A 25,299-nucleotide genomic window follows, 5' to 3' on the forward strand; every position below is an offset into this window, starting at 1 on the left:
ACTCAAAAAACTTGAACACCAAAAAAACAAGTAACCTTATCAATAAATGGGCAAAGGAACTGAATAGACACTTCACAGAAGAAGAAATATGATCAGTCAACAAATATATGAAAAATGTTCATCATTATAGCAATTAGAGAAATGCAAATTAAAACCACACTGAGAATGGCAATTATCAAGAATACAAGAAACAATAAATGTTGAAAAAGTACACTCATACATTGCTGGTGGGACTGCAAATTGGTACAAGCACTCTAGAAAGCAGTAATGGAGACTCCTCAAGAAACTTAGAATGGACCTACCATTTGACCCAATTATCCGACTCCTCAGAATATACCCAAAAAACTTAAAATAAGCATACTTCAGTGTGCAGTCACATCAACAGCTAATTCACAATAGCTAAGCTATGGAACCAACCTAGGTGTCCTTCAACAGATGAATAGAATAAAGAAAATGTGATATATATATATAAAATGTAATATTACTCAGCCTAAAAGGAGAATGACTTTTGCCAGTAAATGAATGAAAGAAACTGGAGACTATCATGCTGTAAAATAAGCCAAACCTAAAAAACCAAAAGCTAAATGTTCTCTGATATGTGGATGCTAACAAACAATAAGAGGGGATGGAAGAGTGAGAATAGAAGTTCACTGGATTAGATAAATGGGAATGAAAAAAGTGGGGGGATGAGAATAGGAAAGTAGTGGAATGAATCCAACGTAACTTTCCTATGTTCATATATGAATACACGACCAGTGTAATTGTACATCATGTACAACCTCAAGAATGGGAAGTTATACTCCATGTATATATAATATGTCTAAATAAAGTCTACTGTCATATGTAACCAAAAACAATAAATAAAAAATCTTAACAAAAACAATAAAATATTTAAATATACTAAAATATCTTTTTGCTGTTAGAAGATGATGATTAAATTCTTATATATTTGTGTTTACCAATGTAATCCTAGCACCTAGAACCTGTCTGATACATAACCAGTAATCTATAAACATGTTCAATAATGAGAAATAAGAACTGATAAAGCACAATTTTGTAACTCTTTTTAGTAATACACTGAGTCAATTCAGAATATTTTCTGAATTTCAGAAAACAGAACTATTTCTGACACACTGCCATAGCCCTTAGCCTAGGGCTGTGAACACAGCAGATATATTTTATTGGGTGAGCAGAATCCCTTCCTTATCCATTTGTCTATTAAATCCTGGCCTTCAAAGTGAAGCCCAAATTCTGCTTCTGAAAAGTCTCCACTGTTACTCTATCCTGAGTTCTAAGAAACTCATTACTATTCACCTTGTTTTCCAGGTCTAAAATCTAACAGACACACTTGGTTACCTTTATTCTCAAACACCTTGAATCCAAATCTGTCAATGAATCCTAGCATCTCTCACAAAAATATATTCAAATCTCACCATCTCCATCATCCAAACTCTAGTCTAAGCCATCATCAACTCTCTCCTGAACTAAGGCAGTATCCTCCTACCTAATCTCCCTGCTTCCATTCTGGTTCTGTGAAGGGAAGGGGGTTTCCCACACCACTGCAAATTTAGATGTAAAAACAATCAAGGCTGCTTGGATCCTGACTTTTGCTTTCTCCCCCACCATCCTCCAAATAAAGTATAGTTTTACTGATGCAATTTGGTTAAAGAAGCAGGAAATACATACATATATATATATATATATATATATATATATATATATATATATATATCCTTAAAGGGAAACACATAATTGTAAAGTAAGCTCCTATGAAATGGTGATAAAGGCCTCTATTATAAAAACACTGAAGTAAAACAAGAATGGAGAATCCCAGTGTCAGTGGTAGTTACAGGTCTACATCAGGAAATCTGTGCAGATATGCTGCATCTACTCTTAAAAATTCTAATTTAGTATCTGTGGCAAATTTAAATTATATTGGAGGGCTGGGGCATGGCTCAGTGGAAAAAAAAAAAATGCTTGCCTAGCATGTGCCAGGCCCTGGATTCAGTTCCCAGCACCACAAAAAAACAAACAAAAATAAATAAATGAATATCAGAAGATTCATCCATTTGATGAATATGTTCTCTTCCCACCTAATTGATACCCAAACTGAAATGTTATGCTCTTCCCCAGTCTTTTATCTATGAAGCAGCTACAGTGATATTGTTTTTAAACATGAATTAGGTCACATTATTCATAACCCCAAATCCCACCAATGGCTTTCTATCTAAAATAAAATCCAAATCTACCCAGCAGCACAGAAGGCTGAGGAAGGAAGATTGAGAATTCAAAGCCAGTCTCAGCAAAAGTGAGGCTCTAAACAACTCAGTGAGACCCTGTCTCTAAATAAAATTTTTAAAAGGGCTGGGGATGTGGCTCAGTGGTCGAGTACTCCTGAGTTCAATCCCTAGAACCAAAAACAAATTTAAATCTAAAGTCCTTATTAGATCCCTTAATGATTTTGTTGGGCCCATGCTTACCTCTCCAACTTTATCTGCCACCAGTTCCTTAATGATTTTTCTCCAGCACCCACTGATCACACTCAATACACTTATGATCTTACATATACTGCTCCCTCTGCTTGGAATGTTCTTCTGAGATCTTCATGTGGTTCACTCTGTGGTTCATGTGGTTCATTCAGGTCTCTTCTCAAATTTTACCTCAAAGAGCTATCTACAGGACCACCCTACCACACTACTTTATTTTATTTATGCATATATTTTCTTATCAATTATTTGTTACCCTTCCCTCTGAGAACCCCACCAGAATGTAAATTCCTCTGTATTCTTTATTATTTCTCCAATAACTAGTCCATATTAGATAATCAATAAATGTTTTATATTATCATTTGTAAAAATTATCAGCCAATGAACCATGGAAATCCTTGCATTATTTTTTCCCCTATTTCTTATGATACACTCAAAGATTTTTTTCTTTTATGTAACTTTCCCCACTTGAGGGACAACAACCAGGTCTTAGACTTCTTTATATATTCAACAACCCAAGAATAAAAACTTATAAAGTACTTTATATATAGTAATTGTTTTTAGAATAACGTCCATGGTAAAAAGTGGCTATGGTATTTCTGAAAGGATAACACACAACAGAGGTGGCATACTTACTTCTAGCATCTGTTTTATCTGATTCACTCAGACTTAAATCATCCTTGGCATCAGTGCTTCCCTCAACACCATGCCTTACAAAAAACTTTAGATCATTTTCATCAATATCATACTCATCATCTATATCATATTTCTGCAGCCCCTCTAGTAGCTTCACTGCTGCCAAGTGGGCAAATCTGTAGAAAAGAATTAATAATTAACCAGATGCACAATCTTCAAATTTAAATTGCAGTTTGCTCTTAATTTAGGCAATTCTACTGAATGTTCTTCCATCAACCCACCCACACTAGTCAAGAAGAATGTTTGTATTTGAAGGTCAGATTTAATATACATTCAGTTATGTAGGAAACTCAAAACAGTTACTGGACACAAAAGATAAGTACTCATATTTAAAACAGATTCCATAAGTTTTCCTGGCAAAATCTCACTAGGAAAGGAGATTCACTATCAAAAGAATAATTTGGTAGGCCCCCAAATAGAACTACTTAACTCAGAGAGCACAAAACTATCCTAACTTCACTCCCTGTCTTTGCTGCCTTTTATTGGCCCAATTTAGATTGTAAAATTAATTCTGGTTCCAGATTTAGTTCTACCCTCATTAATCTATCCTTCCTCGACCCAAAGCAGTTGCACGGCTTGAAATTTAATAGAAAAATAATGACCTTCCCATTGACATTTTCTATTCTCTTCACTCTTTCTCATGTCTCTACAAAGCTTTCTGCAATATACTCTTGGTTTGGGAGCTTCTGTTGTGATTAGATGTAATCTGCATATTTTTTCCACAATTTTGCTAATTGGAATATTTAGTACTTTATCTTAAGACATGAAGAATTACTAAACACAAAATCTTCCCCATATTTACATAACCATACACACGTACAAACATACATACATCATTATCTTTTATCAGGTATTACAAACCATTTAAACACATAATAATAAGGGTTAGGGGTGTAGCTCAGTGGTAGAACACTTGCCAAAGACACATGCATGAATCCATGAGTACTTGAGTACAATCCCTAGCACCACCAAAAAAAAAAAAAAAAAAAAAAAAAAATTTTAAATAACAGTAATAAAACTCACATAGAAAATTGTAAGATTATCAGAATTCACTTTATCTACTACTAGGCCATTAATTTAACAACTATCATTTACTGAATGTTTATGTTAGATTCAAACTTATCTTTGTAATAACACTATTTTTCACACCTAGAATTTTAGTGTATAAATGAAAATGTGAACCCAAAATTACAGATAACTCCAGATACAGCCATGGTACTCAATCACCTATGTAATATTCATATATAAACTGATATATAGACCTAGATAAAATAGACAAAACAGAGTTCAGAAGTAAACCCACACACACATGAACAACTGATTTTGACTAAGGCAAAAGGCAGTGGAAAAAGGACACTGCACTTTTCAACAAACAGTGTCAAAACAAATGAATATGAGTATACGAAAAATAACTTAGGATGTACTCATATCATATTTTTTAAAACCAACTTAAAATGAATCATAGACCTCAAAGTCCAAAATTATACAACTTCTAGAAGAAAATCTTTGACTTTGTACTAATCAAAGATTTCTTTAACACCAAAAACATAATCCACTAAAGGACAAATAAGTTAAAAAAAAAAAAAAACAAAAAAAACCTGCTCTTCAAAGATATTGCTGAGGTAATGAAAACACAAGAACTAACATCTAGATACATATGGAACCCCTTAAAACTCAACAATAAGAAAATAATACAATTTTAAAAAGCAGACAAAACCATCATTTTATATAACTAATACCAATAAAAAAAATGTGGGGGGAAAAAGTGGACAAAAGATTTGAAGAATCACTTTACCAAAATAAACAGATGGCAAATACATAATAAAAGGATTCTCAAAACCATTTTTCCTTAGAAAAATGCAAATTAAAATGACAATGAGATACCACTATCATACCTATTTGAATTATGAAAATCAAAAATCTGACAATATCAAATGTTGGTGAGAATGTGGAATAACAGAAACTCTCATTCATTGCTGGTGGCAATGTAAATAGGTACAGTCATTTTAAAGCCATGTAGGCAATTTTTTAAATAAAGTTAAACATACATTTAGCATGTGGCCCAGCAAGCCTACTTCTAGGTGTTTACCTAAGGGATTAAAAAGTTATACGGACACAAAAAAAACAAGTATATTAATATTCATAGCAACTTTCTTCATAATCACCAACAAATGGATACAGTCGAGATGTCCTTCAATGGGTGAATAAACAATTGAACTACAGAATACTATGGAATTCTACATACAAGGAACACTCAACAGTAAGAAGAAAACAAACTATGAATCTACATAGCTGGATTTCAAAGTACTTATGCTGAGTGAAAGAAAACAGAGTACAAGTTAAGTACCACATAACAACACTGATCATCAACAGACTGCCTATACTTTGGTGGTCTCATAGTATTAAACAGAGCAGAAAATTTTCTACCATCTAGTATTTTTCTGTGTACTCTTTTTCTAGGACCTTTTCTATGTTTATGTTGTGTTACAATTGCCTATGCTGTTCAATATAGTAACATGCCGCACAGGTTTGTAGCCTAAGAACAATAGGCTATACCATGTAACCCTAATGTATAGTATAGTAAGCTATACCATCTTGGTTTATGTGATTTATCTCAGATTGTCTCCCCACCATTAAGCAACACTTGACTGTATACATATGATTCCATTTATATAAAATTTTATAAATGCAATTTTATCTATGGTGAAAAAAAGCAGATCAGTGTTTGCTTTAGGAAAGATACTTTGGCACTGGGAAAGAGATTATGAAGAGGCAAAAGAAGACTTTCAGAGGTGAAGAGTATGTTTACTATCTCAATTATAGTGATGGTTTCATGGTGTCTACATATATAAAAATTCATTTTATTCTGTACAATTATGTGCATTTTATTATATGTCAGTTATGTCTTGATAAGCCTATTTTTTAAAAATAAAAATACACCTGGCACTGGGGTTGTGGCTCAGTGGTAGAGTGGTTGCCTTGCAAGTGTGAGACACTGGGTTCTATCCTTAGCACCACATAAAAATAAATAAATAAAATAAAGGTACTAAAACTATTTTCAAAAATAAAAATAAAAAAATACACCTGAATTGGCAATGATCCCAGGTACATGATACAATAAAACCATATTCCAAGGCATCAAAGAAACACCACAGATAAAATTTTTTTAAATGAGCACACAAAAAATCTTCAATTATTTAGAGAATGACTGCACCCAAGCATCAGGTCAAGCATCACCTTCCACTGTTAGCCCATATTCACACTCTACATCCATGGAGTTCTGAACCACAAACATACATGATGTTATCTTATAACTCCTCCTCCCCTGACCTCTATTTAAATTCTGTCCCCCTATAGTTTCCTTCATAACTCTTACCATCATATGTAATGATGTAAATGTCTCTCACATACATACACACACACACACACACAAAAAAAAAACAAAACTTACAAACAGGAAGGCTTGGGCCTTCCTTGTTTTTTCTCACAATATTAGGGATTGAACCTAAGTTACATCCCAGTCCTTTTTATTTATTTATTTTTTATTTTTGAGACAGGGTCTTGCTAAGTTTCCCAGGTTGCCTCAAACTTGCAATCCTCCTGCTTCATCCTTTTGGAGGATTTCATATGTTCTTACAGCACCTTTACAGAGTATATAATATGGTACAAGGATGATAATTAATAAGAACTTTTGTTTGAATATTTTCTCCCCACATTACTAATAGCTCCATGATGTCAGGGGTTGTTTTCTCATCTTTATAATCTGACTAACCATCTGGGTCATGTAATAGACTAGTAGTAGAATGAAAGAATAATCAAATGAACAAATGAATGTATCTAAATATTCCTTGAAGATCTGACCTGAATGAGCTGGTAGTGTTTAATAATAGGTGTTATATTTAATTCAATTATAAATCCTAAAATACATTTAAAACCCCTTGTAATTTCCTTTTGTATTATTAATATTAATTATTTCTTTTTATCACACTAGTACCACAATATATCTTAAAAGGTTACTACAGACACTTGGGCAGGACAATTCATTGTACACTACTATTCTGAACATTGCAGAATATTTAGCATTCCTAGATCTGATTAAAGATTAGTGATGGTCATTCTAACAGTCACTGTGACAATCCTCCCCTTGATTTCTAAATACCCTCCTCCCAGGAAAGGAGACAAATGTTACTTTCCAGGTAAGAATCACAGTCTTAAAGAAAGGAACTAATACAATAGCAAATGTCAATTCAGCTTGAAAATTGTGATTTCATCTGCATTTGAATGAATCTTTGAATTTGATTTAATTCCATTAAATCCTCAGATGTTTCTAAATAAGAAGGTATAATTAAAACTTTAAAAACAAAAGAAAGGAACAAAGGAGATAGGGATCTATACCTCTTAGCCACATCACTGGGTGTCTCCCCTGCTTTGTTAGTAATATTACTGTCTGCTCCCACTTTAATTAACCACTGCAAACATTCTATGTGGCCTTGTCCAGCAGCTGTTTTAAAAATAAAATAAAAGAAAAGAAACAAACAAGAAATACAGAAAAAAAGAGTTGTTATTAATAACAATTTCAAAAATTAGGGACAATCCTATTATACTTTTTTTTGTTTTTTGTTGTTGTTGTTGTTTCACTGGTACTAGGAATTGGACCCAGGGGTGCTTAACCACTGAGCCATATCCCTGGCCCTTTTTTAAAATATTTTAATTAGCGATAGGATCTCACTAAATTGTTTAGGGCCTTACTAAGTTGCTGTGGCTGACTTTGAACTTGTGATCCTCCTGTCTCAGCCTCCCAACACTCTGGATTACAGGCGTGTGCCACAGCACCCAGCTAGAGTACTTTCTTAAGTACTGATCCTTTTAGTAACTAAGAAAAGAAGATTAAGCAAATGTTATTTGCTGTGTTTCCTTTATTTATTTTTTAGACACACATGTAATCAAATATATACTGTACTTAGTCTCTATACAGAGAATTTTACTTAGACATAAAACATGAAGCTCAAAGATGGTTTTGTTGTTGTTGTTGTGTGTGTGTGTGTGTGTGTGTGTGTGTGTGTGTAGGGGAGGTACAGGGATTGGATTTATGGGGCACTCCACCATTGAGCCACATCCCCAGCCCTATTTTGTATTTTATTTAGAGACAGGGTCTCACTGAGTTGCTTAGCACCTTGCTTTTGCTGAGGCTGGCTCTGAACTTGAGATCCTCCTGCCTCAGCCTTCTGAGACACTGGGTTACAGGCTTCCACCATCACGCCTGGCTCAAAAATGTTATTTATTTAACATCACACAGCAAAGAATTAATGAGTTTGAAGCTAGAATCCAGTTTTTTATAATCCTTACCCAAGTGCTTGTCACCTACGATAGAACTCCTACCCAATCTTGCATCACACCAGAATATGAGTACATGCCAACCACTGAGACCTACACAGATTTTTTTCAGAAATCTTACTCCATTATTTATATGTTATTCCTCCAACTCTCACAACTCACAATTAGTAACCTTTTAAACCATACTTATTATATGAACTGTTATCACCTTTGTCTAAATCTTGTCTCCAAAATATGTGCTGTCTATATTAATTTTCACCTCCACAACTCTGCTCTTCCCACTCCAAAGCCCATCACTAAACTGTGTGTTCATTTAATTTCTACCCATTATTCTTGGTCCATTTAAAGGCTCAGGAAAGCTTTGGAAAATAAGCTTGATAAACCTGAATTTAAGTCTACTAAACAATGAGACTTGAGAATAGGACTGTAGTCTTCATCCCCAGAACACACCAAATAGCTAGCACATATGTTCAATAAATGTCTATGGAGTTCATGAGTGAATTAATGCATGAAAAAAATGAATGCAATTCTCAGTTTTGCTCTTACTAACTACATAACCTGAGTCAAGGTACCTGACCTTTCTTAACCTCAGTTTCCTCATCCTTTACAGAGACGATGTTTTATTTATAAAGAAAGCATACTGCTATTTCATAAAATTACAATAAAGATTAAAATATAATAAGAGCTTTGCATTATGTTAGGTGTCATTTAAGCATCAGGTATCATTACTAAATCCCCATGGATACTTCTTCAATAATTTGATCCTTACCAAATTTTTCTGTCCCTCAACTCCTATTCCCAAATTCCTATCATGTGTATTTTAACAGCCAATTTTTTGCCACAAATTATAACCCGTCTTATTTAAAAAATCTCAATTTTTTTCATGGGATAAGTCTGTAGCTCCTTAACAGAAAGGCCTGGCATTCTGTCTTCAGAAAACAGACACATAGTTGGTGCTGAATATATAACTATTACCTTATAAAATTATTGGTACACATGGTGCTTAGATTCTATACTTGGGGTGCATTATAGATCAAACAAAGTTTAACAAGCTAAAAACCTAACCAATGGGAAGATAATATATGATTTGGGGATGTCCAAAACTTTATTTATGAAATAAAGTTCAATTTAAACATATGATTATATTAGCAAGCCTACTATCTTTTTTTCCTAAGAGCTTCACAAACATCACCTTCCATCAGATCATGAAGAAACTTTTAACACAATACTAGAAAAAAAAAAACAGAATGGAAGTTTCAAGCATAATGGGTTCCAAGATTTGATTTTTGGCTAAAACCAAAAGGGGAGATTAACAAACATAATTTCTAGAATTTCAACACCAAGTTGACAATTTGAAAAAGTCTGATTAAAAACCAAAAGAACTCTAATCAACATTATAGAATTTCACGTGGAAGGAAGGACAATAAAGGGGAAGAGTACCTTTGAAATATGTTCAAATCTAACAATGTCCATTGATATTTCTATGGAAGTAAAAAAAATTTTACAACCCACTTGAATCAAAGTGTGAAATATGATATATCAAGAACTATGTAATGTTTTGAACAACCAACAATAAAAATTTTTAAAAAAATTTTACAGGTCTAAAGAACAAAATGCTGCTATAAAATTTTTCAAGAAATATATTTCCATTTTAGCACCAACTGACAGGCTCATTTTAAATATGTTAAGAAATTTGTCTAGCCATGCATTTCACATCTTCACTAACATTATAATGTCACAATAGAAATTTCATTGGAATGAACCTTACATGTGACAATGTGTAGGTGTCTGGCACCATAAAAAGTTCAAAACACTTGAATTGAAAATCAGTCATTCTGATTTTCATAGCTTTTTTATATGAAAGTCATATAATGTAGACTTATACTGCTAAGACATAAAGAAGAATTTTCATATATTTCATGTGTTTCTGATGGATAATTACTTCAAATAGCAATAACTCAGCTGCAATTGTTATCAGAACTAAAAAAGAGTGGGAATATAATAGTTCACCTTTATGCATAGGAGTGGATCCAGTATCATCACGTTCATTAAAATTAATTGCTCCTTCTTCTACTAATTTCTTAAGCATTTCCAAATCACCCTTAAAGGCAGCCACATGACCTGGAAATGCTAATGCTGTTGAGAAAAAAATTCAACATTTAAGTAAACAAATGAATTATTCTTTTCCCTTCCTTAAGCTGTCATATATTTCAGGTTCCAATATTATCTCAAATTTGAGGTTTTTATATTAGAATGAGTTCAGTTGATGTGTGGCAAGTAATAAAAAGAAAATTATAAAATAAGATTATTACCAGTTGGGCTACTCTTCCTCTCCTCCAGACTTCAAACTTGCCAAAAGTATTGAATCAGATATATTACTAGTCATATTCCCTTTCTCCCTCATCCCACCACAAAACACAAAAGGATGGTCATTTCAATTCTTTGCATGAAGACACAGGTCTCAAGGACTACATGTGCATAGACCGTTCCCTCTTCTGCTTGCATTAAAGTGAAGATACTGAAATATCCTGAAAATGGATAAGAAGTGTGTTCCTATGAATATATATATATATACACACACACACACACACACACACACACACATACACTCATACATACAAACACATGTATGTAAAAGTACCTAACCTGGTGCCTTGAACATAGATGCTTCATAAAATGTCTTGAATTATAAAACTATATATAGTGAACCCTTGCTAAATGCCAGGCACAGTAGTAAGCACTTATAAGAATTAATAATAGACAAATACACACATTTTTGGCAACTGGTTTTTGATTAAGGGGCTAAGACATTTCAGTAAGTAAAAGGGAGTAAAGGAAAAGTAAATAGGTAAAGTCTTTCCAAAAAATAATGCTGGAACAACTGATTATGCATAGTTTAAAAAAAAACTGACACATTTCATTCTATATACAAAATTAAATTGAGGTCTAAATGAAAAAGTTAAAACAATAAAGATTTCAGAAAAAAATTAGGAAAATAGCAAATTGATCTTGGGACAGGCAAACAAGTCAAAATAGGACCACAAAACACTATCCCAAAAAAATCAATAAATTGTACTTAGTCAAAACTTAATACATTTTCTCTTTGAAAAACAACATTTAGAAAACAAAAAAGGCAAGATTTGAATGGGAAAATATTTGTAATTCATATACCTGACAAATAAATTGCATCTAGAATATGCAAAGAACCCTGAACACTCAACAGTAAGCAAAAAACCAACTCAATTTGTGGTGGGGGTGGGAGGGTTAACCAGGCATTGAACTCTGGGGTACTCAACCACTAGGCCACATCCCCAGCCCTATTTTGTATTTTATTTAGAGATAGGGTCTGAGTTGCTTAGTGTCTCGCTTCTTCAGAGGCTGGCTTTGAACTTAAGATCCTCCTGCCTCAGCCTCCCAAGCTGCTGGGATTACAGCCATATGCCACCATGCCCAGCCCAATTTTTAAAAATGGGAAAAAAAAAAAACTAAACAGATACTTCATAAAAGAAGATATACGATTAATCCACAAGCATAGGAAATATGTTCATCATCCTTAGCTAAAAAAGAAATGTACTTTAATAAACAATAATGCTACATATCCATTTGAATGATTAAAGTAGAACAGACTGCCCAAGTGCTGACAGAATGTGGAGAATATGAAATTTTCATATATTTTTGCTCAGAGATAAAAAATAGATATGACTACTTGGAAAATATTTTTATGGCTTCTTAAACAATAAACATACACCTACCATACATTCTACTCCTGGGTATTTACCAAAAGGGATGCAAATATGTGTCTACGATTCATGGCAATTGTTAATTATACGCCAAAACTGGAAACCATACAAAAGCTCATCAATGGGTAAATGGATAAACACAATGTAATACAATGGTAACCAAAAGGAATGACTTATTGGTACAACAAGGATGAATCTCAAAATGACTTCACTGATACATAAACTCTAGAAAATGTAACGTAATCCATAATGATAAAAAAGTAGACTAATGGTTCTATGGGGTCAGGATACAAAGAGGGATGAACTTAAAGAAGATTTGTAGAAAACCTTTGGGGTGATGGAAATGTTCGTACCTTTATGGTTGTGGTGAATTCATGAGTATATATTTATGTCAAAATTCATCAAAATGCATGCTTTAATGAAATTTAAGTAAATTATTCTCTAATAAGATTGATTTTTTAAAAGGACACCATAATCAAAGTGAAAAAATCAAGCCACATGAGAGAAAATATCTGTAGCAGATAAAAATCAATACATGATTGGTTTCAAGACTATACAGAACTCAAATTATTTAGAAAATAAAAAAGAATGAAATTTTTAAGAAAGCAGAAATATATAGGTAGGCAATTAAGAAACTTTAATATATATTTTAATATGCATTATATAACTAAAATATACTATCATAGAATGAAATGATAAACCCAAAATAATAGTTCACTCTTGAGGAGAAAAAAAAGGTAATGGTATTATGGAGAGCCAAGTAACTTCAACTTCCTAATATTTTCTTCTTACATTTACTGATACAAATAGCACTCTTTATATTAATCTCTATACACTTTGTCAATAACTTTATGGAAAGATGTTCAGCCTCATTCATAATCAAGAAAATGCAAATCAAAACACAAATTAAACCTTTTCATACCCAACTGCTTGGTAAAAGTTGAAAGTCTAATAATAGATATATTGTGTTTCTCTACATCCTCACCCCAAACTGCTGGTAATAGGGTAGATTTTAACCATATTCATGAAGAAAGTAGCAATACTTTTTATATTGAAAATGGGCATATCCCACCAAGCAAACCTAAAGTAAAGTTTCCCAACTATTTACCAAGACTCTTCATAAAGGTAACAATTTACAAGGTACTTGGCTTTCCAACTTTTTTACCATGGCACCCTAGCTCCATAAAAGCAGAACTCTAACTCTGAGTTTTCTGAAAAGATAAGAAAGACCTTAAGAAGATTCATCCAATGATCCCAGCATGCCATGCAAAGATTATCACTTCCTATGTAGACTGTGTGTGAAAAATGTAGGGAAACACATCTCTAAGGAAACTTATAAACAAAACTAAGGAGACATATACAAAAATATAATAGTAAAGACTTTGTAAGCAACCTACATGGCAAATGGAGACTGAACATATCCAATAATATAATAATTTCAAAAACACAAGATTTTATGAAAAAATAAAGTCATGGAAGGATATGTACTTTTTATGCCATTTTTTAAAGGTTTTAAAAGAAATTTCAAAGACTGCTAGTTGTCCACCAAAATACTCTTCCTTCAGTAGCATTAGAGTTGCTGCTGAGATGAGACTTCCCAGCTAGGTAATGAAATATCCAGGCTTCCTTAAAAGCTATTTATGTAAATACAGACTACATGCTGTCTATAAAAGAAAAAACAAAAGCTATTTATGGCCATGTGACTAATTTTCCAACTCAGTGTTAGCAATCTCCAACTTGGAAATCAGTGGTCCTAGGCTTATATCATGTTCTCTTCCCCTCCCCTATCATCTCACCCCTGCTTGATTAGCAAAAACTAGAGGGAGTTTATAGCTAGTAAGCTCTGAAAAAACAGATATAACAGATTCACTCTTTAACCCAGGCTGTCAGATACAAGAAATAAACTTATATATCATTTAAGTAACTTATTTTAGGATTTCTTTACTACAACAGTTTAGCCTCTTATTATAACAAATATACAAAATAATACTATATATTTTAATGATATAGTACACACACATAGATACATTCATAATTAAAATATAAAATCAGAGAATGGAATAACAAATCAACATAATATTTTACCCTGGAGGAAGAAGAAAAAATAGTAGTATTACAGAGAGAAGTTCAAGAGATTTCAAACTCTGTAATATTTTATTCTTAAATTCAGTAATAACAGTGTTCCTTATGTTATCTCAACATATTTTTGTCTAAACTATCTCATAATAAATAGTCTGGATTAATGTTTGAACAATAATATATTACAAATTTTAATGAAACATGTGCCTTATAACTTCTTTTCTTTTCCCATTTGATTCTATTTATTATTACCATTATATTATAATAACATTTTCAGGTTAATTACTTACTTTCTTGATCTCCTAAATCATTTCCTTCATATTTAGCCCCCTGGATAAACTGTAAAATATTGTGTTTAAAAAACCTCTGGGCCAGGTCCAATACATTTTCTCCATTATCATTGAAGGCTTTTAAAGCTTGTGTTCCACTATTCATTCTGCTGAGTAGGAATTTAAAACAATGAAGGTGACCTTCCATGGCTGCTAAGTGAACTATAAGTAAGAGGAAAAAGAACAATATAATTGTAAAATTGAAATTGAAGTAATTTGAAAAAAAAGAAATAGTATACAAGCTCTAAACCTCATAGGGAAATGACCATCTCTGCCTAATATGACAGGGACTTTCCCAGAGAAAGGAGAACAGACCTTCTTTCCAATCTTTATCTCTTTATGCAATCAGCCTTCTCCTCATGAAAAAGCAGTAGACCACCTGGTTGAACAGTTATACATATAGACAAGACTTTCTATTACATGCTGTGATATACCCAGAATTTAGAAGAGGGATTTGCATGGAGTAGGTGCTCAATAAATATGTCAAATGATTTTTTTTTAAGACATAATTTCACTTTGTTACCCAGGCTGGTCTTAATCTCCTGGGCTTAACTGATTGTCCTACCTTGGCCTCATGAATAGATGGGACTACAGGTGTGTACAATCATCCCAGCTCCAAGTTAATAATTTTTTTGAGAGGGTGGAACACAAGCAGTCTAGTCCCAAGGATGCAGTCTTAATCTCTACATTATACAATTAAAAATATATACTACTGGTTATAAAATAATTACAGATATTTAAAGAAACAAAAGTTAGGTTTTTTTAACTGAGACAGCAAAAGACTAATCAAAATAATCAGGCATATTTTGAATAAAACTAACCCCTACCTGCATTACACACAGAAAAGTCAGTTCCAGGTGGACTAGGGATCTAAATATGAAAAGTAAAATAATAAAATTTCTAGAAGATAATATAAACAAATATTTTCATGACCACAGAAGATTTTTTAACAGGATACAGAAAGCACTGGCCATAAAGGAAGAGATTACTAACCTAGTTAACATTAAAATTTGGTTTGTGTTCTTCCCTCCTCCCACCCCAGTACCAGGGATTGAATCCAGAGATTGCACTCCACCACTGAGCTATAATCCCCAGCCCTTTTTATTTTTTATTTTGAGACAGCGTCTCACTAAGTTGCCCAGGCTGGCCTCAAATTTATGATCCTCCTCCTCAGCCTCCTGACTCATGGGGATTACAGGCACTTACCATCACACTTGGCCTAAAATCTTAAACTTCTACTCATCAAAAGATACCTTAAAGAGGGCTGGGGATACAGCTCAGTTTGTCAAGTGCTTGCCTTACATGCACAAGGCCCTGGGTTCAATCCCCAGCACCACAAAAAAAGAAAAAAAGATACCTTAAAGAATAAAAAAGTGATTCAGTCCTTCAATCCACAATAACACAAAAAGAAAAAATGAAAAGGCAAACCATACAGCAAAAAAGAGTTGCATGAAAAGATACTTGCAACGTATGTAGCTGACAAATGGCTTATATCTGCACGGTATAAAGCACTTCTACATTTCAATAAGAAAAAGAATATGCAACAAAAAATAAGCAAAAGAGTTGAACTAGTATTTCACAAAATAACAAAATAGCCGTTAAAAAAAAATGATGTTGCATATTTTTTAAAAATTTTTTGTTGTAGATGGGCACCATACCTTTATTTTATTTGTTTTTTTGTTGTTGTTGTTTTTTGGGTTTTTTTAATGTGGTGCCAGGGATGGAACCCAGTGCTGGGCAAGCGCTCTACCATTGAGCCACAATCCCAGCCCATATTGAATATTTTTAGTCATCAGGAAAACATAAACTAAAGCCATACTGAAAGATTACTATACACCCATCAGTACTAAAACTAGGAAAAATAATAATATCAAGTATTAATGAAAGAATGGAAGAACTCTTAAACACGTCTAGTGTGGTATGTAAATTGGCACAATTAGTTTGGGAAAGCTAAAGAAGCCAGATATAAAAGAATACCTGTATACTGTTTGATAATATAGAGTTCAAAAAGTAAAAAGTAAAGAAAAAAGGGGGAGGAAAAAGGGAAATATTACTGGATGGTAGTAATATTCTGTTCTTGACCTAAATGACAGTTACAGAGAAGTGTTCATTTTGGAAAATACAATGAGTTGGGCATTTGAATTGGAAACTTTTATAGATGAGTGTTAGTTTAAATTTTTGTTTTTTAAAAAAGTGAGTGAAATAAAAAGTGTGTTTTTTAAATATTTTTTATTTGTTTTAATTATTTATACATGACAAGAGATCAAATTTATGCACTTTGATATATCATACATAGGTGGGATATAATTTCTCATTTTTCTGTGTACATGTTGCAGAATCATACTGGTCATGCAGTCACATATATACATACAGTAATAATGTCTGTTTCATTCTACCATCTTTCCTATCCCCATATCCCCTCCCCTCCAATCCCTTCCCATCACTTCCCTCTACCTAATCTAAGGTAATGCTATTCTTCCCTAGTGTGGCCTACTCCTCCCCTGCCACTCTACCCCCATCCAACCTTATAGTGAATTAGTATCCACATATTAGAGAAAACATTCGGCCTTTGGTTTTGTAAGAGAGCAAATAGGAGATTCAAGATGGCAGGCTATGGCATGCGTGCGGCCCGGGTTCGATCCTCAGCACCACATACAAAACAAAGATGTTGTGTCCACAGATAACTAAAAAATAAATATTAAAATTCTCTCTCTCTCTCTCTCTCTCTCTCTCTCTCTCTTTAAAAAAAAAAAAAAATATGGCAGGCTAGAAGAAGGCTGGCATTCCTAGACATTGCTTGGCTCGAGATTCAAGCAGCAGGAGTACTGCTTTCTCTGTGAGGTGAGTGAAAGAGAGATTTCAATAAATCTCAAAATCAGATGGTCAGAGTGTCTTAGAGATTCAGAAATTTGGGTATGTTAAACAAAGAAGAAAGATTATATTGGAAGGGCTGGAGCTGCAGAAGAACAGGAGCACAACAGGCCAAGAATATTTCACCCAGGGGAATTCAAGTCAGTTTTCTTTGCTTTAGCAAAGGGGATCACTTCCCCTTTTGAGTCTGGTGGCTCATGTGATCAGCTAAAGCAGGCTGGAAAACTGAACAGGTGGGAGTTGCATACACTCAGGGACTAAGCCTGGGAAGCCTGGAAAGGCTGTGTTCAAGGGCAGCAGAAGAGGTGAATGATTGGCTCCCTCACCTCTTAAGTAGAATCCTAAAGAGGCTCTGGAGAGCCATATTCCCAGCAGAGATCAGCAACTTCCAGGGCCTAGGGGTATGTTGATCTAATCTCTCCAGAGCAGACACAAGCCAACAAAGCCCTTGAGGTCTGATTAGACCTAAGCCCCACCTGCTGGAACTCCACATACAGAATTCTGCAGCAGCCCCACCCCGGAAGAACATCAATTTGGTCTGTGCAGACAAAACTCCAGCTGAGAGTACTTCCCATTCCATCCTACCTCATACTGGGGAGAAGAGAAGCAGAGAATTATTTGAACCAGCTTCAACCATAGGCCACTCCAACTGGCAGCTTGAGTAACACAAAAAGAAGAAGGGTTTAATAACCCTCAGCCCTTGTTCTTGCACTCAGTACATAACTCAAGAAGAAATGAAAAGACAGTCAGGCATAGATAGTAACCATCTATTCTTATTGACTATTTTGACCACCTCAGTGGAAACAATTCCTTTTTATTAAGAATCTTTTTTTCTTTTTGTTTTTGTGCATGCTTTTGCTGTGCTGATTAGTTCATGACATACATACATATTTATTTCTTTTTTCAGATTTTTAGCATTTTTAAAATTTTTTTTCTTTGCCTTGTTATTTTTATTTTGTTTTGTTTTGGTACTGGGAATTGATCTTAGGATCATTTAACCACTGAGCCACATATTTTAAATTTGTTATTTTGAGACAGGATCTCACCAAGTCCTTAGGGCTTTGCTAAGTTGCTGAAGCTGGCCTCGAATTTGCAATCCTCCTGCCTCAGTTTTCCAAGCCACTAGATTACAAATATGCACCACCACACCTGGCCTTGCCTTGTTTTTTAAGGGTTAGGGGTTTTGATTAGTAATATTTTGGATTTGTTTTGTATTGTTTTTCATTCGTCTGTTTCTCTTATTTCTCTTTCTCTTTTTTTTTTTTCTGCTAACAGCCAGGCCTTCTTGTTCTTTCACTCTCCCTTTCCTATGTTACTTCCTATTTTTTTTCTCCTCCTTCCTTATAACCATCACAAGCTACATCTTTTCTGCATCTCACTTTTTGAAATTGTAAACTCTTTTCTACCTTCCTATCACATTTTCTTTTCTCTTACTTAACTGTATTCTTACCATCTTTTAGCACTAATTGGCTTATATAACTCCTGTCCCCACCATTAATGCTGTTGCAATGATTATTGCTGTGGATGCCATAGTTGACACTTGTTGTTTGATTTAACAACAAATATAATATAGGATTACTTATTGTTTTGGCTGATGACAATTACTGACCCTACCATTTCTGGGTTTTGTGGCAATTAACATTGTAGATGCCATAATAGGAATGAAGTATTAGTTTAATGCTGTATATTGTTTGCATAGGTTGTTGCAATTCTTTGTTCCTCCTATGAGATGCTGGGAACCTATAGGGACACTACAATTCACAGGGTAAAACTCTGCTGCTGAACTAAACTCAACCAAAAGACAGATGCACCTCGCTCCATATACAAATTAGTGACAATCTTTAGCTACACTTCAATACAAAGAATGGAAGAGATAAAAACCCAAACTAATGATCAGGCCTGAAGTAAAAATGACTAGAGATGGACACCAACATCTCACCTATGGACACCTATTACTGTAACCAAAACAGAGAGAAATAACATGAAGGCTGTGGATACCTACAAGGGAGTCTCAATCCAGAACACTCTAGGACACTTTGGCAAGTGAAGATTGTGCTCTGTCAAGGCCCACACAGAAGAGTGGAAGAGAAACACATTCCAACAGATGCATAAAACCCAATACATGAAATACAAGAAATATGAAAAAGCAAGCTAACACAAAACTTCCTAACAGTCATAGTTCACCAGCAAATGACCCCCAAAATATTGAAGTGAATGAAATATCAGCTAAGTAATTCAAAGGAATTATTATAAAATGATCAATGAATTCTAAAGGAATACATAAAAAGAACTGAATGAATTATAGAAGTTTACAGATTATGAATGATAAATTCAATAAGGAGATAGAAATATTTTTTAAAAAGAACCAAACACAAATCTTAGAAATGAAAGACACAATAAATCAAATAAAATTTTTACTTGAAAGCTTCTCTAATAGAGTAGACCATACTGAAGACAAAATCTCAGAGCTAGAAGATAAATTGGCCAGCCTTGAACATTCAACAGTATTAAAGGGAAAAAAAAAAAAAAGTAACAATGAACAGAATATACAAGAACTCTGGGATATGAGGAGACTAAATTTAACAACCACTGGAATTGAAGAGGGCTGTGAGATGTAGGTTAATGGAATGGATAAACTCTTCAGGAAAATAATAACAGAATTTTCCAAACCTTAAGAGTAAAATGGATATGATATCAAGATACCAGAGGCATTCAGGACCCCAAATAGGCAAGATCAAAAAAAGAACCTCTCTATGACACATTATAATTAAAATGTCTAACATTCAGAACAAGGATAGGATTTTAAAAGCCTCAAGAGGAAAACATCAGGCCACATTTAGAGGTAAGTGATTCAGAATCACTTCTGATTTCTCATAACAAACTCTGCAAGTCAGGATGTGTTCCAAGGCCTGAAAGAAAATAACTGTCAACCAAGACTACAAGATCCAGCAAGGCTATCATTCAAAAGCAAAGATGAAATAAAAATCTTGCAAAATAAGCAGAAAATATAAGAATTCATGACTGCTGAACCACCATTACAGAACTTACTTAAAGAAATGATGAACATAGAAGAAGTAGCACCAAAAAAATCTCATTTTAAAAGCAGATAACCAAATGAGAAAAAGGACCAAATTAAACATGATAAACAAACCAAAATATTAGTAATTAATAAACATCTGTCTATAATAACATTGAATGTAAATGGTCTCTATTCTCTGATTAAAAGACATAGGCTGGCAGAATGGATTAAAGAAATAAGACCCAACTGTATGTTGTTTGTAAAAGACCTACCTAACATGCAAAAACAGCCACAGGCTGAAAGTGAAAGGATAAAAATTGACATATCATGTGAATGGAGTCCAAAAAAGAAGCAGATTTTCTTATATCTCTGATAAAACATATTTCACAATAAAGTGAATCACAAAAAAACAAGAAGGTTCATATTGGTAAAGACAACAATCCAACAAAAAGATATAACAGTTATAAATATTTATGCCCCAAGCATGGGTTTGATTACATAAAAGAAACACTATTCCAACTGAAGGCCCAGATAGACATAGTACAATAATACTGGGCAATTTCAACACACCTATCTCACCATTAGATAGGTCATCCAGACAGGAACTTAGTAAAGTCTCTTCAGACCTGAAAAATATTATAAATCAAATTGATCTATCAGACATCTATAGAATATTTCATCCACCAACAGCTGAATACACTTTCTTCTCAGTAGCTTATGAATTCTTCTTCAAAAAGACCATAATGCCGGCCACAAAACAACTCTTAGCAAATACAAAAAAAATACCTGATATAATTCCTTGCATCTTATTATATCATAATGAAATGAAATTAGAAATTAATATGACAAAACTCTACAGAAACTATATAAACACATAGAGATTGAACAATACTTTTTTGAACATGAATGGGTGATAAAAGAAATCAAGTGAGAAATTTAAAAATTATTATGAGAATAGTGATACAACATATCAGAACTTCTGGGACACTATGAAGGCAGGTCTAAGGAGAAATTTTATAGCTATGAGTGCCTACATAAGAAAAATCCCAAATAAACAAATTAATAATGCATCTCAAGGCCCTTGAAAAAAATAACAAACCAATTCCAAAACCAGTAGAAGGAAGGAAATCATTACGAACAGAGTCAAAAATCAATGAACTTGAGAAAAAAAAAATACAAAGGATTAATGACACAAAGAGTGGGTTCTCTGAAAAGACAAACAAGATTGATAAGCCCTTAGCCAAACTAACCAAAATAAAAAGGGAGAAAACTCAAATTAATAAAATTAGAACTAAAAAAAGGAAAAATCATCACAGATATCTCAAATCCAGTGGATCATTAGGGACTATTCTGAAAACATATTTTAATAAATTAGAAAACCTAGAAGAAATGGGTATATTTCTAAACAAATATGATCTGCCAAAACTGAATCCACAGGACATAGAAAACTTAAGCAGACCAATAGCTTGTAATGAGATACAAGCAGTAATAAAAATCCTTCCAACAAAGAAAATCCCAGGACTAGATAAATTCTCAGCTGAATTCTATCAAACCTTTAAAAAAGAACTAAACCAATACTTCTCAAATTATTCCATGAAATAGAAAGGTATGGAACAAATCCAGTTCCATTCCATGAAGCCAGTATTACACTCATACCAAAACCATAAAAGGACACATCAAAGAAAGAAAACTACAAATCAATATCTCTGATGAACTTAGATGCAAAAATATTCAATAAAATATTAGCAAATCGTGTTCAATAACATATTAAAAAGATTGCATACCACAACCAAGTTGGATTTATTCCAGAGATGCAAGAATGGTTTAATATATGCAAATTAACAAATGTAATTCATTACATTAACAGAATTAAGGATGAAAATCACTTAATAATCTCAACAGATGAAGAAAAGGCCTTTGCAGACTGTGCGACCCAGAGAAGGGGCCCAGCGGCCCACCGGCATGATAGACAGATCACCCCAATTGGAGGAGGAGCACAGCTGCTGCCCACACCTGCAAGGTAGGCAGACCTGTGACCTGGAGAACAGGCCCAGCGGTCCCCCCTGCTCCTCCGCGCGGTAGACAGATCACCCCTATCAGGGCCCAGCAGCTGTCTGCAAGGTAGGCAGACCGCGCGTCCCGGAGAAGGGGCCCAGCAGCCCACCAGCATGGTAGACACATCACCCCAACTGGAGGAAGGGCCCAGCCACCGCCCGTACCTGCACGGTAGGCAGACCCTGCGAACTGGAGAACAGGCCCAACAACTCACCTGAACAGTAGACAGACCTCCCCAGTTGGAGGAGCCCAGCCTCCCGCCGGTGAGGTAGACAGACCACTCCAACTGGAGGAGGGGCCCTGCCGCCCGCCTGTGCGGTCACCTGACCGAGCTCTTGACAAACATAAGGTTTCCCCAACACCCCCACCTCATCAAACACCTTATGAGAAAAACTGATGGAACTCATCTTGGAAAATCCCACCAACCCTTAAAACCCACCAACCGGTTAACTGGCGTAGCTACCAGTGCGGTTCTGCAGCGGATCAGGTACCTGGTTTACAGCTCAGAGAATAAGAGTAGAGAGGCCACAGGTGGAAGCTCAAGTCCTCTGACACTGACTACACCACCATCCTGAACCCAGAGACTCAAGCTAGGAATAGACAACGCCACCAACTGGAAGAAATGAAAACAGAGTTCTGAGAGATTTTTTCTTTCTTTCTTTTTTTCTTTCTTTTTCTCTCTTCTCTCTTTCTTTTCAGCCATTCACCCAGTCTCCTCTACCCTTCCCCCTCAGGTCTTCACAACCTCAACATATGTGAAACCAAAAATTGTACACGAAAAAGGTCTTTAACAACTGAATCACCAGATTAATATACTATAGAGGAATTGCATATGGCCCACCTCCCTTCCCCCTTTTTATTCCTTTTCTTTTTTCTCGTATTTTCTTTTTCCCACTCTCTTTTTTTCTCTCCCTTTCCTTGTTATCTGTTTTCCTCCCTCTTACTCCCTCTATCCCACTTGCAACCCCCTAAATTTTACTATTCATAAGTAGGGTAATCTTATAAATACAGATAGGAATTTGAATCTATACATTCTTCCATAAATTACCCATCTATAGGTTAGGGCTCTCCAAAGTTACTAAGTTAGATTAACCCCATACCCTCACTCCTTTCCCCATAAACATAACATCCTACACCTGAAATCCAGTTTTCTTCAAGCTACCAGAAATGGTATGCCTTTCAGGAAACTAATGACTATACTTGTAAAGGATAATAGAAACCAAAATTTGTAGACATAGAGCCTAGCTATAAATGTAGTAATAAGAAAAACGTGTGCTTAGATGATGTACTATTGATATTGTCTTGATCCACAAAAGGGAGACTTTGCAACTATACAAGAGCAATATAAATATATAGAGGGAAATTCAATAACACAACAGTTTCACCAAGCAGAAAGAAACGCGAGCAGTATGAAAAGACAAGGAAAGAAAGGACCACAAGCAATGCAGTTCAACTCAACTTTAGAAGAGGTAATATCTGCAGCAGATGGAACGTCAGATAAAGAATTCAGGATATACATGCTTCAGATGATCTGGTGTCTCAAGGAAGACATTAGACAGCAAAATCAGACAATGAAAGATCACTTTGACAATGAATTACATAAACAAATCCAAGAAGCAAAAGATCAACTATACAGGGAGATAGAGGTTATAAAAAACAAACAAACAGAAATCCTAGAAATGCAGGAAGCAATAAAACAACTTAAAAACTCAAATGAGAATACTACCAGCAGAGTAGAACACTTAGAAGATAGAACATCAGACAATGAAGACAAAGTATTTCAACTTGAAAAGAACATAGACAGCTCAGCGAGACTGTTAAGAAACCAAGAGCAGAACATCCAAGAAATATGGGATAACATAAAGAGACCAAACTTAAAAGAGTCTTTGGGATACAGGAAGGTATTGAGGTCCAAACCAAAGGAATGAGCAATCTGTTCAACTAAATAATAAGAGAAAACTTCCCAGACTTGAGGAATGAGACAGAATCCCAAATCCTAGAAGCCTACAGGACGCCGAATATGCAAAATCATAAGAGATCCACACCTAGACATATAATGAAGATGCCCAACATACAGAATAAGGAGAGAATTTAAAAAGCTACAAGAGAAAGGAAGAAGATTACATTTAGGGGTAAACCAATCAGGATAACAGCTGATGTTTCAACACAGACTCTGAAAGCTAGAAGATCCTGCAACCACATATTTCAAACACTGAAAGAAAATGGGTTCCAACCAAGAATTGTGTATCCAGCGAAATTAAGCTTCAGGATGGAAGATGAAATTAAAACCTTCCACGATAAACAAAAGTTAAAAGAATTTGCAGCCAGAAAACCATCTCTTCAAAATATTATGGATACATTTATCTTATTCTCCTAACACTATTCTTACTAGGTATCCTGAGGCTGTAGGACAATTAATACTCAAAGGAATAAAAGCAGCAAAGGGAGTGTTTGGAATTTCTCCCAATAAAATTATTACTCCATATACTATGAATCAAATTGATGAGTTAGCTAATGAGTTAAATACTTGGGCAATAATCATGTGCAAATCTAATGTTTCATTTGATAACCACTTACCATCTAATCCTTTATTGCCTTTTTGGTCATCGCATCCTGTAATTTTTCCAAAAATGACAAGAAAAACACCTATCGGGAATGCTCCAAATATATTCACTGATGGATCAAATAAT

General features: G+C 34.4%; 1 protein-coding gene across 1 annotated transcript in view; it reads right to left on the reverse strand.

Moving 5' to 3' along the window:
* Positions 1-25,299, reverse strand: part of Ankrd42 (ankyrin repeat domain 42) — a 66,209-nt gene that overhangs the window by 15,023 nt on the left and 25,887 nt on the right. Inside the window, exons 7-10 of the mRNA XM_076842062.1 lie at positions 14,626-14,826; positions 10,527-10,652; positions 7,578-7,683; positions 3,123-3,298 (exon numbers count right to left, since the gene is read on the reverse strand). Coding sequence (XP_076698177.1) covers positions 3,123-3,298; positions 7,578-7,683; positions 10,527-10,652; positions 14,626-14,826 — 609 coding nt within the window. The remainder of the gene's footprint in view (positions 1-3,122; positions 3,299-7,577; positions 7,684-10,526; positions 10,653-14,625; positions 14,827-25,299) is intronic.

The sequence above is a fragment of the Callospermophilus lateralis genome, chromosome 2 (assembly GCF_048772815.1).
Source record: "Callospermophilus lateralis isolate mCalLat2 chromosome 2, mCalLat2.hap1, whole genome shotgun sequence".
NCBI lineage: Eukaryota > Metazoa > Chordata > Mammalia > Rodentia > Sciuridae > Callospermophilus > Callospermophilus lateralis.